This window comes from Pogoniulus pusillus, chromosome 19 (assembly GCF_015220805.1).
Source record: "Pogoniulus pusillus isolate bPogPus1 chromosome 19, bPogPus1.pri, whole genome shotgun sequence".
NCBI lineage: Eukaryota > Metazoa > Chordata > Aves > Piciformes > Lybiidae > Pogoniulus > Pogoniulus pusillus.
Window position 1 is genome coordinate 22,575,908 of NC_087282.1, and position 14,614 is coordinate 22,590,521.

General features: G+C 51.2%; 1 protein-coding gene across 2 annotated transcripts in view; it reads left to right on the plus strand.

Moving 5' to 3' along the window:
• The window catches only part of LOC135184094 (gamma-aminobutyric acid receptor subunit gamma-4), a 45,508-nt gene extending 39,453 nt beyond the window's left edge, over positions 1-6,055 (plus strand). For both annotated transcript variants that reach the window (XM_064159613.1, XM_064159614.1), the window contains 2 exons: positions 577-779; positions 2,266-6,055. In XM_064159613.1, coding sequence (XP_064015683.1) covers positions 577-779; positions 2,266-2,559 — 497 coding nt within the window. In that variant the 3' untranslated portion in view covers positions 2,560-6,055. The remainder of the gene's footprint in view (positions 1-576; positions 780-2,265) is intronic.
• Positions 6,056-14,614: the final 8,559 nt, after the last annotated feature.

Below are 14,614 nucleotides of genomic sequence, written 5' to 3' on the forward strand. Positions count from 1 at the left end.
CCATCCAGTCTTGTTGCCTCTTAGCATGTCTCTCCTTTGAGCTCTCCTCCCGTGAGCAGTTGTGATTGTGTACAGCTTTAAGCAAAGTCCAAATTCCCTGCTCCTTTATAGAATCATAGAATCGTTTTGGTTGGAAAGGGCCTTAAAGTTCATCAAGACCAACCATTTTCTAACTCTGCCAAGTCTGGTACAAAACCATGGTCCTCAGCATCACAGCTTTGATTCTTCAACCACCTCCCCGGAGAGCCTGTTTCGGTGTTTGAGAACCCTTTCAGAGAAGAAGTTTCTTCTAATATTCAATCTAAACCACTCCTGGTGCAATTTGGGGCTGTTTCCTCTCATCCATATTGCTGGCCTGCATAACATCTGGGTTTTCAACAGCTTTTTCTTTCCTAGGCAACATTGTCAGAGGGCACCTCAAGACCAGAATCTGGCTGAGCAGATCAAAAACGGGACCAGACAACCAGAGGAATTTCTGTCCCACAGTATAGGGGAGATGGGAATGTTGTGAGGTCTGGTTGCATGTAGAAGACAGAAATGCTCCCCTTCAGTACTTAAAGCACTTCTCTCTCCTAGGTATCACAACTGTGCTAACAATGACCACCTTGAGTACCATCTCCCGCAAGCACCTGCCCCGTGTTTCCTACATCACAGCCATGGACCTCTTTGTCTCTGTGTGCTTCATCTTCGTCTTTGCAGCTCTCATGGAATATGCTACACTCAACTACCTGGTGGGGAACAAGAAACCACTTGAGCACAACAACAGGAAAGCCAGGCTGGTAGGTCAAGGGGGTCAGCAGAGGTGGATGCTGTTAGAACTCCAAGCTATTTAGAACTATCCCACCTGAGTCTGCACTTGAAACTGCTGCTGTGGTTAAGTGTCTGACTAGACTGTGTTCATAAGGTACTCAAACTGCTTTGTGTGCTGGGTCTGAGCACCTGGAAGGTGAGACATCACTAGAAGAAGCAGCTGAGGCTCCTCTAAAACTAGAAGGTGTCTATCAGAGCCAGGCTCCCCATGCTGTCTTTAGAATTGCTGGAGATCTACTTGGCCAGTACAGTTTAGGATGTCTGACGTGACCATGTCCATTTTAAGACAGAGTGATCCACATCCAGGTTCTTCCACCTGTACCAGTTTGATCTCTGTGCATTACAGAGGTATCACAGGTCAGGGAGATGCAGAAACACATACTTTCTTCTGTCATCTGCCTGTCACAAGACCACCTGAGAGTGGGGATAGTGAAACCAGAGTGGTCCTCATTCTCTCGAGAGCTGCCCAAGCTCACATCAGGTACTTCTGACACATCATCTGAAGCAGGCCTCTGAACTGGGACACAACTAAATCAGAGAAAAGACAGATCTCCTCTGTCCCAGCCTTACTTACCTGCACAGGTGGAGAGAGCTTCTGTGAGGGTGATGGTAGGCTGCTTCTCCTGGGCCAAGAGGTTCTAGCCTTTCCCCAGCTTTTTACCAGCAACTGACAGCAAGCATAGGACACACCTGGAATGGGTGCTGCATCCTTAGAGACAGCAGAACAAAAGGAGAATGAGGGATGAGGTTAGCACACCTGACACCAAACAGATGCTGCTTCTGCACTATCAGTGGCATAGGGAGCTGGGGTTGTTTAGCCTGGAGAAGAGGAGGCTCAGGAGTGACCTCATTGCTTTCTACAACTACCTGAAGGGAGGTTGTAGCCAGGTGGGGGTTGGTCTCTTCTCCCAGGCAACCACCAATAGAACAAGGGGACACAGTCTCAAGTTGTGCCAGGGGAAGTATAGGGTGGATGTTAGGAGGAAGTTGTTGGCAGAGAGAGTGATTGGCATTGGAATGGGCTGCCCAGGGAGGTAGTGGAGGCACCATCCCTGGAGGTGTTCAAGCAAAGCCTGGATGGGGCACTCAGTGCCATGGTCTAGATGACTGGCTAGGGCTGGATGCTAGGTTGGACTGGATGATGTTGGAGGTCTCTTCCAACCTGATTGATTCTCTGATTCTATGATTCTGAGATGGGGAATCAGAGTAATTAGACCTTTGCTGGCTAAGGCTATGCTCTAGGATGTGAGGGAGGAATCTCACAGTCACATAGTGATATGCCAGTCCCCACAGAATGACAAAGTGGTGAGTTACAACCAGTGCAGAGAAGGAGGGACAACTTCATTGAACTGCACCTATGCTGTGAACTGACATATTGCAAACTGGGTGGGGTTTGGTGTTTAGAACATGTTTTCTTGCCTTTTCCTTCCCCTTAATCCACCTTCTCCATTACAGCCACCAGCTGGTGCACAGGTGATGCCATCCTATACCACCATCAACATCAACAACATCATGCACTGGCCCCCAGAGATAGAGGAGGATGAGGATGATGATCCTGGCTCCCCATGCCTGGAAGGAAAGGAATGTGAGAGGTTCTTCTGCTGCATCGAGGACTGTCAGACAGGGATGTGGCGCGAGGGGAGAGTCCGCATTCACATCTCCCGCCTGGACTCCTACTCTCGCGTCTTCTTCCCCACTGCCTTCCTGCTCTTCAACATTGTCTACTGGATTGCCTATCTCTATCTCTAGCCATTCCTTATCCTCATCTGGAATGGACTGGGGACCAGCAAGATGGGCTTCCCAAGGAGCGGAGAGAACAGCATCTCTTCCGTTGTAGTGAGCTGTTGGTCCGAACAACCTGACCTGGTGATTCCCTCTTCCTGCTCTCTCATCTCCTCCAAGAAGAAGCAGACAGCTTTTTTTTTTTAGCCTTCTAACATCACTTTTTAGAAAATCTACCCTTCCCAAACAATCCCCTGTCCACCACCAGCAGTTTACTCCTTGTAAGATTCCCCCAAAACCCAACCTATTCCTGTCTCAAACGTTAGGGATTTTTGTTCAAATGACAACCCTAATGAGTTGCATCTTTCCATCCACTTCTGCTCTAAAATTCCATGGGAAGTGATGGCAAATTGAGTTTTCTGCATAATTATCATGACCACCATGGAAATTAAAGTAGATCTTACTGGCTAAAATGTTTTGGACCTTCCCAGAAAGCTGACAGTGGCACTGACAAGGATGGAGTGGCTCTCCATAGAATATGTGGAGCTTCCTGGATTGCTCCACTTGTACCAAGTGGTACCCAAAGCATCGACCCAGTGAGGCATTGCTGATTCCCATCAGATGGTGGTAAAAAGGACTTCACAAGTCCAAAGGGCCCATCTGTCTCACTACAGCAGGCTCTTCAGGGCCCAGGGTGATATTATGCTGTGTGATCAGGAATTTGAGCAAGCTATGTACCTTATGTTGGGCATAGCCAGAAAAGGGAGAGTGTCTTTGTGCTACAAAGACCAGAAGCAATCTCATGAGCCTGTTGTGAGGTAGCTTTGACTTGTCCCATGTGAGCTGGGCCCTATTGTACCCTGCATGGCAGCAGGGCAGTGCTCTCCTTCACAATGACACCTGCGCTCGCTGTTAGGTGCTACCTTGAGAAAGGGGTACCAGAAAAAGGAACATGGTCAGGAACATGGTCAGCTGCATCTACTAGTGGTGGGGAGAAAGAGCATTCCTGCAGCTCAGATCTGTTTCTTCATAATTACATAGAATCCTGGATTTCACTAAAACCATATGGCACCTCCAAGTTGCTACCAATACTTGGCCCTCTGCTTCCCCAAATCAGGAAATGAAACAAGTCATCCTTGGTAGATTGCAGGAAGGTCAGACAGCGAGATGTTTCCTTATGGTCCATCTTAAATGGGTAGAGAGATGGATAGTAAAATCTCTACTGGAAAGAAACTACATGATACAGAGAGGAAACTCAAGCCCATAAGGCAGAGTGTAAGCTCCTGCACCTAGGCTGGGGCAATCTCAGATATCAGTTCAGGCTGGGGAATGATGAAGTTGAGAGCAACCTTGCAGAAGAGGACTTGGAGGTGCTGGTGGATGAGAATCTGGACATGAGCCAACAGTATGCATTTGCAGCTCAGAAAGCTAATGGCATCTTAGAATGAATCAAAAGAAGTGTGGCCAGCAGACGGAGAGAGGGGCTTCTGCTACTTTGTTCTGGTGAGACCTCACCTGCAGCACTGTGTGGGAGGCTGCAGAGGGACTGATTGCAAAGACCTACAGTGACAGGACAAGGGGCAATGGTTTGAAACGAGAGAAGGCAAGAGTAAGAGTGGATATTAGGAACAACTTCTTTACCTTGAGGGTAATGGAACACTGGAACAGGTTGCCCAGGGAGATAATGGAAGCCCCATCCCTGGAGATATTTAAAGTCATGCTTGACAAGGCTCTGAGCAAGCTGCTCTAGTAGAGGATGTCCCTGCTGACTGCAGAGGGGCTGGGCTAGATGACCTTTGGTGGTCCCTTCCAAGCCAAGCCGTTCTATGATTCTATGTGTATGTCCTCCCCATTCATACCAACTGTTGATGTGGTCCATGGCATGCTTAAGAAAAAAAAACATGTGCTGTGAGTAGTTACTTGCAGTGTAAATTACATATACACACAAAACCTTTCTAAAACAGTATGTTTTAGAAACCATTAGCACTGGAAAGGCTTGTCACAAGAAGAAAGCTGCCATGGCTGCAAAGGGAACAAGCGGCTCACAGGACAGCTAATGGGGGCAGGAGGCTTTCCATATTCTTCAAGAGCAGTTTAATCTGTTTTAAAGACAGATTTTGACACTGTTAAATCTGATCTGAATAATGAAATGTCATATTTAATTCATTCACAAACACAGCCTTACCTTGGTTGCAGAGGAACAGCTAGAGCTCCTAATTAGGGATACAATGGTACAACACTCAGCTAAGTATAACCTAATGGGGTCAGACCAGCATAGCTCTGGAAGGGAAATTATGCCTGTCTAACCTGTTACAGCAGTGCTTTTAAAATACCAAGTAAGAGATAAAGGTTACCCAGAAGCATAATTTACTTGGCTGCTCCGACAGCTTTTGAAAGGGTGGAAAGAAATTATGGCGGGTGGTTCTAGCTGAGGAAATTGACTTAGCAAGAGAATTATTAAGGAGGTTCTAATTAAAGGAAATTAACTGAGGAGAGGGGAAGAAAGAATTGTTAAGGAGGCTCTAATTAGAGGAAATTAATGTTTTAGAGAGAAAGACACAGAGAGGGAGAAGTCTAAGAAAAGAAATCAAAACAACTTCCAGACAAGGAGAGCTGCTGGTTGACAGCACCGACTCCCAGCCAAGCAGGCTGGTGTTCTGCTCCTGATAGCAAGGCACTGTTAGATGTAGCAACAGAAACATCTGCTGTCGCTCAACCATGCTCCAACAGGGAGCCAGATTAAACAGGGTCCTGTGATCTCTGTGGAGAGTCAAAAGGAAAGAGCGTCCTAGGCTGGAACTGGCTCGCACGACAGACTCCGAGTGAAACATCTCCTCGTGTGTCAGAAGGCAGCTTCCAGCGTGTGTGTGGGCAGGGGCACCCTGGTAGCAAGCCAGGGCCCATGCTGCATGTGCTCATTAGGAGTGCAGTGGTATGAAAGGTGTGCAGGCAGTGCAGGCTGCAGCAAATGCAGGCAGCAAAATAGGAAAGGAGAGCATCTGAGAAAGAGGTGGTGGGGGCCAAAATTTGCCATCCATATCTAAGTTAGAGTCCAAACATCTGCAGTTCACTGCAGCTTTGAAGCATTTGGGAGGAAATGGAACCATCATCGCCTTCTTCTGCCTCATCCAGATGCTGGTTGGGCTTGACTCTGGGATCTTCTGGCAGGAGATGGACACAGACAATCATCTTGGGCAAGTGAGACACTGGGCAAGTCACTTGGGCAAGTGACACTGAGAGCAAGTGGGACCTTTTACAGAATCAACCATGAGAGAAGTAGGAACTTGGGCAAAGTAGTCTTGAAAGATTATAAGATTTCACCAAAAATGACAAAGCCAACACACACCTAAGGCAATTTAACCAATGATGGAAGATTTGACAGATGAAAATAGCCTAGCGTGGGCTGCAGCTCAAGGAAGCTGATTACTAAGGCTGGGGAAGGAGGAGGGAGGGGGCTTTTTGGCTTAGGGAAATCTATGCCCATCCTAAATAGCTCAATAAATAAAGGCATGCACAAATTCAATCATGTTTTTAAGTCTCTACAGTACCTCAAAAACGGAAAGCTAAGAAAAGCCAGAAAGAAAAAGCCACCATTTTTCAGTTCCAGTTTCCTAAAAGGAAGGTTTCCCTGCCCTCCCCTGGGGAGCCAGGACACAGGGACCTCCAGTTGCCTTGTGTGGATCTGCTCCCCAAGGCAGTGGGAGCCAAGCCCAATGATCCCCTCCTAGTCCAGCATAAATCACTTGCCTTTCTCTGCATGCTGCAGTTTCTGCCGCCACACTGGAGTCAGGTGTGGCACCACAGTGTCTCTCAGCCCAGCACAGCTGTTGCCTTTTCATCAGCATCTGATAAGCTCGCTCCAGGGGACACAGCCCAGGAACACAGGGCTGAGCAGTGCTGTGCCAGGCAGGAGGCATGGAGACACCTGGGAGACCAGAAGACACCTGGGTGGCTGCGCTGCCACCTCCTCTTTTAGAGATTTGGACTTCCCAGCCCAGAAACTTCACAAAGGAACCAAGTCAAAGGCCAAGTTGGCAGTGGGCTTCACTCACCACCTCCTTACCCCTCCCAAGGACAAGCAAGGTAGCTTCTTGCCCTGTCAGACACCTGCTACATGACAAGGATCCTTGCTGTTGGCATGAGAGCGCATGACACTGGCTACCACGGCTGTTCCCTAGCAAAAGAAGCATCCCAAGTTAGTGCAATTGGCTGTGAACATGGTCACTTCCACCTCTTGCTGGGCAATCATTTCCACAGCTTCCAGGACGAAGTGGCCAATGAACTCATCTGCCAGATCTGCTTTTAGGCTCTGCTCCAAGCTGTGAACATCTGTGCTGTTTCAGATGCCTTGAAAACCTCATGAGGAGTATAACTTTTGTCCTGTGGACTGGGAAAAGTTTCCAGCAGTGCCACAAGTCCAGCCTTTGGCACAAAACCTGTTGGACAAGTTGATTGTCTTCTGTCCTTTGAAGGCAAGCAGTGCAGTGGTGCCAACTAGAAGCTCTTCAGCAGAACAGTTCTCCTGATTTCAAGAAACAAAAAACTGAACTATGGTAGGAAAAAAATCCCACTTCCAAAGGGAAGGAACATCTCCCCATTAGGGTAGAGACAGACACAGCCAAGAGTCCAGAGATACCAAGCAGAGGATCATCAGTTGTGGCAGAAAGCTCTGCAGCCACTGAGAGGAATACAAAGCTGGTTAACCTAGTTTTGAGAGGCTGAAGAAGACCTTCCTCAGAGGGTTGGTCTTATGGCTGGGATAAACAGGATTGGAATCTGCCAAGACAGCCTGGAGGAAGATTTGAGGATGAGGGTAGCTGGAGGTAAAGCCACTCCACTAGGAGTTGTTCAGGAAGTCTGGCAGGATTCTGTCATTGCTGCAGCTGGAAGAGCAGCACCTGGGGACCATATTCTTGAGGCATCAACATCAGCAGTGTGACTCACTGCCAAGCTGTCTCCTTCCTGCACCACTTAGAGCTCAGTAACAAGACCTGTCCTCTTTAGTACCTTTATCAATATCTGGACAAGAGGATCTAGTGCATGCCCAGTACCTTTGCAGGAGAAACCAAGCTAGGAAGTCTCTACAGAGGAATCTGCATGAATGGGCCAAGGCCAACTGTATGAGGTTCAACAATGTCAAGTACTAGGCCCTGGACTTGGGTCACAACAACCCCAGTCAATACTGCAGGTGTGGGGAAAGCAGCCTGGTGGAAAAGGACTTGGAGGTGTTGGCTAAGAGCTGGATGAGTATGAGCTGGTAGTGCACCCAGGTGACCAAGAAGGTCAACAGCATCCTGGCTTGTATCAGCCACAGTGTGGCAAGCAGGACTAGGGAAGTGCTTGGCCCCCTGGACTTGACCCTGGTGAGGCTGCACCTCAAACACTGTGTTCAGTTTTGGACCCCTCACCAGAAGAGACATTGAGGTGTTAAAAGTGTATTCAAAGAAGGATAACGAAGCAGGTGAAGGAGCTAGTGAAAAAGGCTTATGAGGAGGGGATGAATGAGCTGGGTTTGTTTAGTCTGGAGAAAAGGATGCTTAGGGGAGACCTCATTGCTCTCCACAACTACCTCAAAGGAGGCTGTAGTGAGGTGGGTATTGGTGGCTTCTCCCAAGCACAAGTGACAGCACAAGAGGAAATGGCCTCAAGTCATGCCAGGGAAGGTTTTTAATTGGACATGAGGGCAAATTTCTTTGTCAAAAGGGTTGTCAAGCCCTGGAACAGGCTGCCCAGGGAAGCAGCTGAGTCACCATCCCTGGAAGTATTTAAAAGCTGTGTAGAAGTGGTGCTGAGGGACATGGTTTAGTGGTGGACTTGTCAGTGTTTAGAGGTTTGCAGTGAGACTCAATGACCTTGAGTGTTTTCCAGCCTTAATGATTCTATGATTCAATTATCCTGCTAGAGACAGACTGGAAAGGATGATCACAAGCATTTCTTTTTTATGGAAGATGAAAGGAAGTCAGGAAAAAGGTTGATTTCCCATTCACCTGCTTCCTATGCCTATTCTTTGCCTCCAAACTATGCTGTGTAAGGGACCATTTTTAGGCTTTTCAAGGTAGGGACTTCTTGATGTGTGTTTGTACAGGGGCTAGTACAATAGGGCTTGATCCTTAACTGAGAGTTCTGGATTCTATCACAGTATCACAGTCTCACAGTATCACCAAGGCTGGAAGAGACCTCACAGATCATCAAGTCCAACCCTTTACCACACAGCTCAAGGCCAGACCATGGCACCAAGTGCCACGTCCAGTCCTGCCTTGAACAGCTCCAGGGACGGCGACTCCACCACCTCCCCGGGCAGCCCATTCCAGTGCCCAATGACTCTCTCAGGGAAGAACTTTCTCCTCACCTCCAGCCTAAATCTCCCCTGGCACAGCCTGAGGCTGTGTCCTCTCATTCTGGTGCTGGCCACCTGAGAGAAGAGAGCAACCTCCTCCTGGCCACAACCTCCCCTCAGGTAGTTGTAGACAGCAATAAGGTCTCCCCTGAGCCTCCTCTTCTCCAGGCTAACCAATCCCAGCTCCCTCAGCCTCTCCTCGTAGGGCTGTGCTCAAGGCCTCTCCCCAGCCTCGTTGCCCTTCTCTGGACACGCTCAAGCATCTCAATGTCCCTCCTAAACTGGGGGGCCCAGAACTGAACACAGCACTCAAGGTGTGGTCTAAGCAGTGCAGAGTACAGGGGCAGAATGACCTCCCTGCTCCTGCTGGCCACACCATTCCTGATGCAGGCCAAGATGCCACTGGCTCTCTTGGCCACCTGGGCACACTGCTGGCTCATGTTCAGGCAGGTATCAATCAGCACCCCCAGATCCCTTTCTGTTTGGCTGCTCTCAGCCACTCTGACCCCAGCCTGTATCTCTGCATGGGGTTGTTGTGGCCAAAGTGCAGCACCCTGCACTTGGAGCTATTGAACTCCATCCCCTTGGACTCTGCCCATCTGTCCAGGCAGTCAAGGTCCTGCTGCAGAGCCCTTCTGCCCTCCAGCCCAGCCACATCTGCCCCCAGCTTGGTGTCATCTGCAAACTTGCTGATGACTGACTCAATGCCACACTAAACAACAGTATGGACTGTCTTCAACACCACTGGTCTCTCCACACCTTGTAAGTAGGCTAAAAATCGATGTGTGTCCCCCCCCCAATCTGTCTCTTGATGGGGTTAATGAAGCTTGTTAATATTTTTATTTCCCCTGAGAAAAGTATCTTGTAGGGAAAAATATTGGCCTGATATTTTTGGGATGAGTGGGGGATTTTTCTGAGTGTCTTATTAAAGACAGTCAGTAGTTGCTTCCAAGCAGCCCTGCTCAGAAGCATTCAAATCCTTGTTTCTAAAGCAAGAGAAGCCCTTGCTTGGGCCCCTCGGTCTGTTGCCATTGTAAAGAAAATACCAATCTTTCCCCAAGTGGCTGGGGGCATCTTGGGGTGAGAGTGGCTTGGCACTAGCTTAGAGAAGAGGAGACTGAGGGGTGACCTCCTTCATGTTCACGCAGATGTGAGGGGCGAGCGTCAGGAAGACATCTCAGACATTCCCAATGATTGAGCCAGCAGTGTGCCCAGGTGGCCAAGAAGGCCAATGGCATCCTAGCCTGGCCTGTATCAGGTATAGTGTGACCAGCAGGACCAGGGAGGTCGTTCTGACCCTGTGCTCAGCACCTTGAGTTCTGTGTCCAGTTCTGGGCCACTCAATTGAAGAAAGATGTTGAGGTGCTGGAAGGTGTTTGGAGAAGGGCAGCAAGGCTGGGGAGGGGCCTGGAGCACAGCCCTGTGAGGAGAGGCTGAGGGAGCTGGGGGGGTGCAGCCTGCAGCAGAGGAGGCTCAGGGGTGACCTCATTGCTGTCTGCAGCTGCCTGAAAGGAGGTTGGAGCCATGTGGGGTTGGGCTCTTCTCCCAAGCACCCAGTGACAGAACAAGAGGACACAGCCTCAAGCTGCACCAGGGCAGGTTTAGGATGGACATTAGGAAGAAGTTATTTGCAGAAAGAGTGATTGGCATTGGAATGGGCTGCCTGGGGAGGTGGTGGAGTCACCATCCCTGGAGATGTTTAAGAGGAGGTTGGATGAGGCACTTAGTGCCATAGTTTAGTTAATTGGAAGGGTTAGGTGATAGGTTGGACTGGGTGATCCTAGTGGTCTTTCCCAACCTGGTTAATTCTGTGATGGGACAGAGAACAACAGGGGCAGGCTGGAGCCCACCTGGCCCACTGAATGGGGGAGAGCTGAGCCATCTCCAAGAGACTGCAGCCCACACCACCCTCCCCACCTCTTTATGTTATATCCTCTCCTTAATCCTTACCTGGGGGCAAGTTTTCTGCCCGTGACCTCATCCCAGGCCATCTAGGGTTTTCCCAAGGCATGTGGGCTAATGCTGCACCCCCACACAAAGGGAAGCTTTGGCAGCCCCCACTCCCCCGTGTCGCCGTGGAAACTGTTCAGGCCTTGAACTATGAAATTGTTCTATTTCTGACATGATTTTCTCCCCCTCCTTTCTCCACTTTTGAGTGCCAATGGGAAGTGTCATTGTTTGTCTTTGAAGCACAAAGGGAAGGTGCTGGTTCTAAAGAAGACTGAGGGTGTCCAGCTGCCCTAGGGCAGAGGCCCAGAGGGAGATGGGGAAGTTATATAATGTCACTTACCCTACTCCTAAAATACATTTACTATACTTTGGCTTTTTCTTAATGCCTCAGATTTATAGGCTTTGGAAAGACTGAATTTTTGGAGAATGAGTGTGGCCAAAAATGTATTAAGCTGTGTGCTGCAGGCAGACAGAAATACCTCTGCCTGCACAGCCCCAGCATGGCTGGGATGGAAGCTGTGTGCTGCAGGCAGACAGAAATGCCTCTGCCTGCACAGCCCCAGCATGGCTGGGATGGAAGCTGTGTGCTGCAGGCAGACAGAAATACCTCTGCCTGCACAGCCCCAGCATGGCTGGGATGGAAGCTGCCTTGCTGCAGGCAGACAGAAATGCCTCTGCCTGCACGGCCCCAGCATGGCTGGGATGGAAGCTGTGTGCTGCAGGCAGACAGAAATGCCTCTGCCTGCACGACCCCAGCATGGCTGGGATGGAAGCTGTGTGCTGCAGGCAGACAGAAATGCCTCTGCCTGCACAACCCCAGCATGGTTGGGATGGAAGCTGTGTGCTGCAGGCAGACAGAAATGCCTCTGCCTGCACAGCCCCAGCATGGTTGGGATGGAAGCTGCCTTGCTGCAGGCAGACAGAAATGCCTCTGCCTGCACAGCCCCAGCATGGTTGGGATGGAAGCTGCCTTGCTGCAGGCAGACAGAAATGCCTCTGCCTGCACGACCCCAGCATGGCTGGGATGGAAGCTGTGTGCTGCAGGCAGACAGAAATGCCTCTGCCTGCACAACCCCAGCATGGTTGGGATGGAAGCTGTGTGCTGCAGGCAGACAGAAATGCCTCTGCCTGCACAGCCCCAGCATGGCTGGGATGGAAGCTGCCTTGCTGCAGGCAGACAGAAATGCCTCTGCCTGCACGACCCCAGCATGGTTGGGATGGAAGCTGCCTTGCTGCAGGCAGACAGAAATGCCTCTGCCTGCACAGCCCCAGCATGGTTGGGATGGAAGCTGTGTGCTGCAGGCAGACAGAAATGCCTCTGCCTGCACAGCCCCAGCATGGCTGGGATGGAAGCTGTGTGCTGCAAGCAGACAGAAATACCTCTGCCTGCACAGTCCCAGCATGGCTGGGATGGAAGCTGTGTGCTGCAGGCAGACAGAAATACCTCTGCCTGCACAGCCCCAGCATGGTTGGGATGGAAGCTGCCTTGCTGCAGGCAGACAGAAATGCCTCTGCCTGCACAGCCCCAGCATGGCTGGGATGGAAGCTGTGTGCTGCAGGCAGACAGAAATGCCTCTGCCTGCACAGCCCCAGCATGGTTGGGATGGAAGCTGCCTTGCTGCAGGCAGACAGAAATGCCTCTGCCTGCACAGCCCCAGCATGGCTGGGATGGAAGCTGTGTGCTGCAGGCAGACAGAAATGCCTCTGCCTGCACAGCCCCAGCATGGCTGGGATGGAAGCTGTGTGCTGCAGGCAGACAGAAATGCCTCTGCCTGCACGACCCCAGCATGGTTGGGATGGAAGCTGTGTGCTGCAGGCAGACAGAAATGCCTCTGCCTGCACAGCCCCAGCATGGTTGGGATGGAAGCTGTGTGCTGCAGGCAGACAGAAATGCCTCTGCCTGCACAACCCCAGCATGGCTGGGATGGAAGCTGTGTGCTGCAGGCAGACAGAAATGCCTCTGCCTGCACAGCCCCAGCATGGCTGGGATGGAAGCTGTGTGCTGCAGGCAGACAGAAATGCCTCTGCCTGCACGGCCCCAGCATGGCTGGGATGGAAGCTGTGTGCTGCAGGCAGACAGAAATGCCTCTGCCTGCACAGCCCCAGCATGGCTGGGATGGAAGCTGTGTGCTGCAGGCAGACAGAAATGCCTCTGCCTGCACAGCCCCAGCATGGTTGGGATGGAAGCTGTGTGCTGCAGGCAGACAGAAATGCCTCTGCCTGCACAGCCCCAGCATGGTTGGGATGGAAGCTGTGTGCTGCAGGCAGACAGAAATGCCTCTGCCTGCACAGCCCCAGCATGGTTGGGATGGAAGCTGTGTGCTGCAGGCAGACAGAAATGCCTCTGCCTGCACAACCCCAGCATGGTTGGGATGGAAGCTGCCTTGCTGCAGGCAGACAGAAATGCCTCTGCCTGCACAGCCCCAGCATGGTTGGGATGGAAGCTGTGTGCTGCAGGCAGACAGAAATGCCTCTGCCTGCACAGCCCCAGCATGGTTGGGATGGAAGCTGTGTGCTGCAGGCAGACAGAAATGCCTCTGCCTGCACAACCCCAGCATGGCTGGGATGGAAGCTGTGTGCTGCAGGCAGACAGAAATGCCTCTGCCTGCACAGCCCCAGCATGGCTGGGATGGAAGCTGTGTGCTGCAGGCAGACAGAAATGCCTCTGCCTGCACGGCCCCAGCATGGCTGGGATGGAAGCTGTGTGCTGCAGGCAGACAGAAATGCCTCTGCCTGCACGGCCCCAGCATGGCTGGGATGGAAGCTGTGTGCTGCAGGCAGACAGAAATGCCTCTGCCTGCACAGCCCCAGCATGGTTGGGATGGAAGCTGTGTGCTGCAGGCAGACAGAAATGCCTCTGCCTGCACAGCCCCAGCATGGCTGGGATGGAAGCTGTGTGCTGCAGGCAGACAGAAATGCCTCTGCCTGCACAGCCCCAGCATGGGTGGGATGGAAGCTGTGTGCTGCAGGCAGACAGAAATGCCTCTGCCTGCACAGCCCCAGCATGGTTGGGATGGAAGCTGTGTGCTGCAGGCAGACAGAAATGCCTCTGCCTGCACAGCCCCAGCATGGTTGGGATGGAAGCTGTGTGCTGCAGGCAGACAGAAATGCCTCTGCCTGCACAACCCCAGCATGGTTGGGATGGAAGCTGCCTTGCTGCAGGCAGACAGAAATGCCTCTGCCTGCACAGCCCCAGCATGGTTGGGATGGAAGCTGTGTGCTGCAGGCAGACAGAAATGCCTCTGCCTGCACAGCCCCAGCATGGCTGGGATGGAAGCTGCCTCCTGTGCCAGGATGACTGTCACGCTGCTCCAGTTTGTTGTCTTTGTCATGTCTTGGGGAAATTGCATCGATTGCCCAACCACACAGCACAGCTACTGGCAGCCCATCAGGGGCAGGAGGTAGCTGCTGTGAAGTGTTGGGGTGCAACATGGCTGGGGCTCCCAGTATTGCCATCAGACTGGGTGAGGAAACCCATGGACCCAGGCAAAGTGCCCTATTACCTGCAGACCTTCAATAAATAAGTGTGTTTGGGGAAAAAAAAAACCAAGAATAATAAAATGGAGGTTGTTTTTGTGCTGTTTTGGTTTTAAGGCTTGTGCAGGAGAAAATGGGCTGTTTTCTGTCTGAGGAACCTCAGGCCTTTCAGCTTGGATTTTGCTGTTGTAGTGCTTGTTGGCAAGTGTTTGTGTTGCTGTCTGACATGGTTTTACCCCACTCTCCTTGCTTTTTCCTTTCCTCCCTGCATCTTCTGAAGTGGTGAATGTTAGAGCCCAGGACTCATCCCATCCAGCT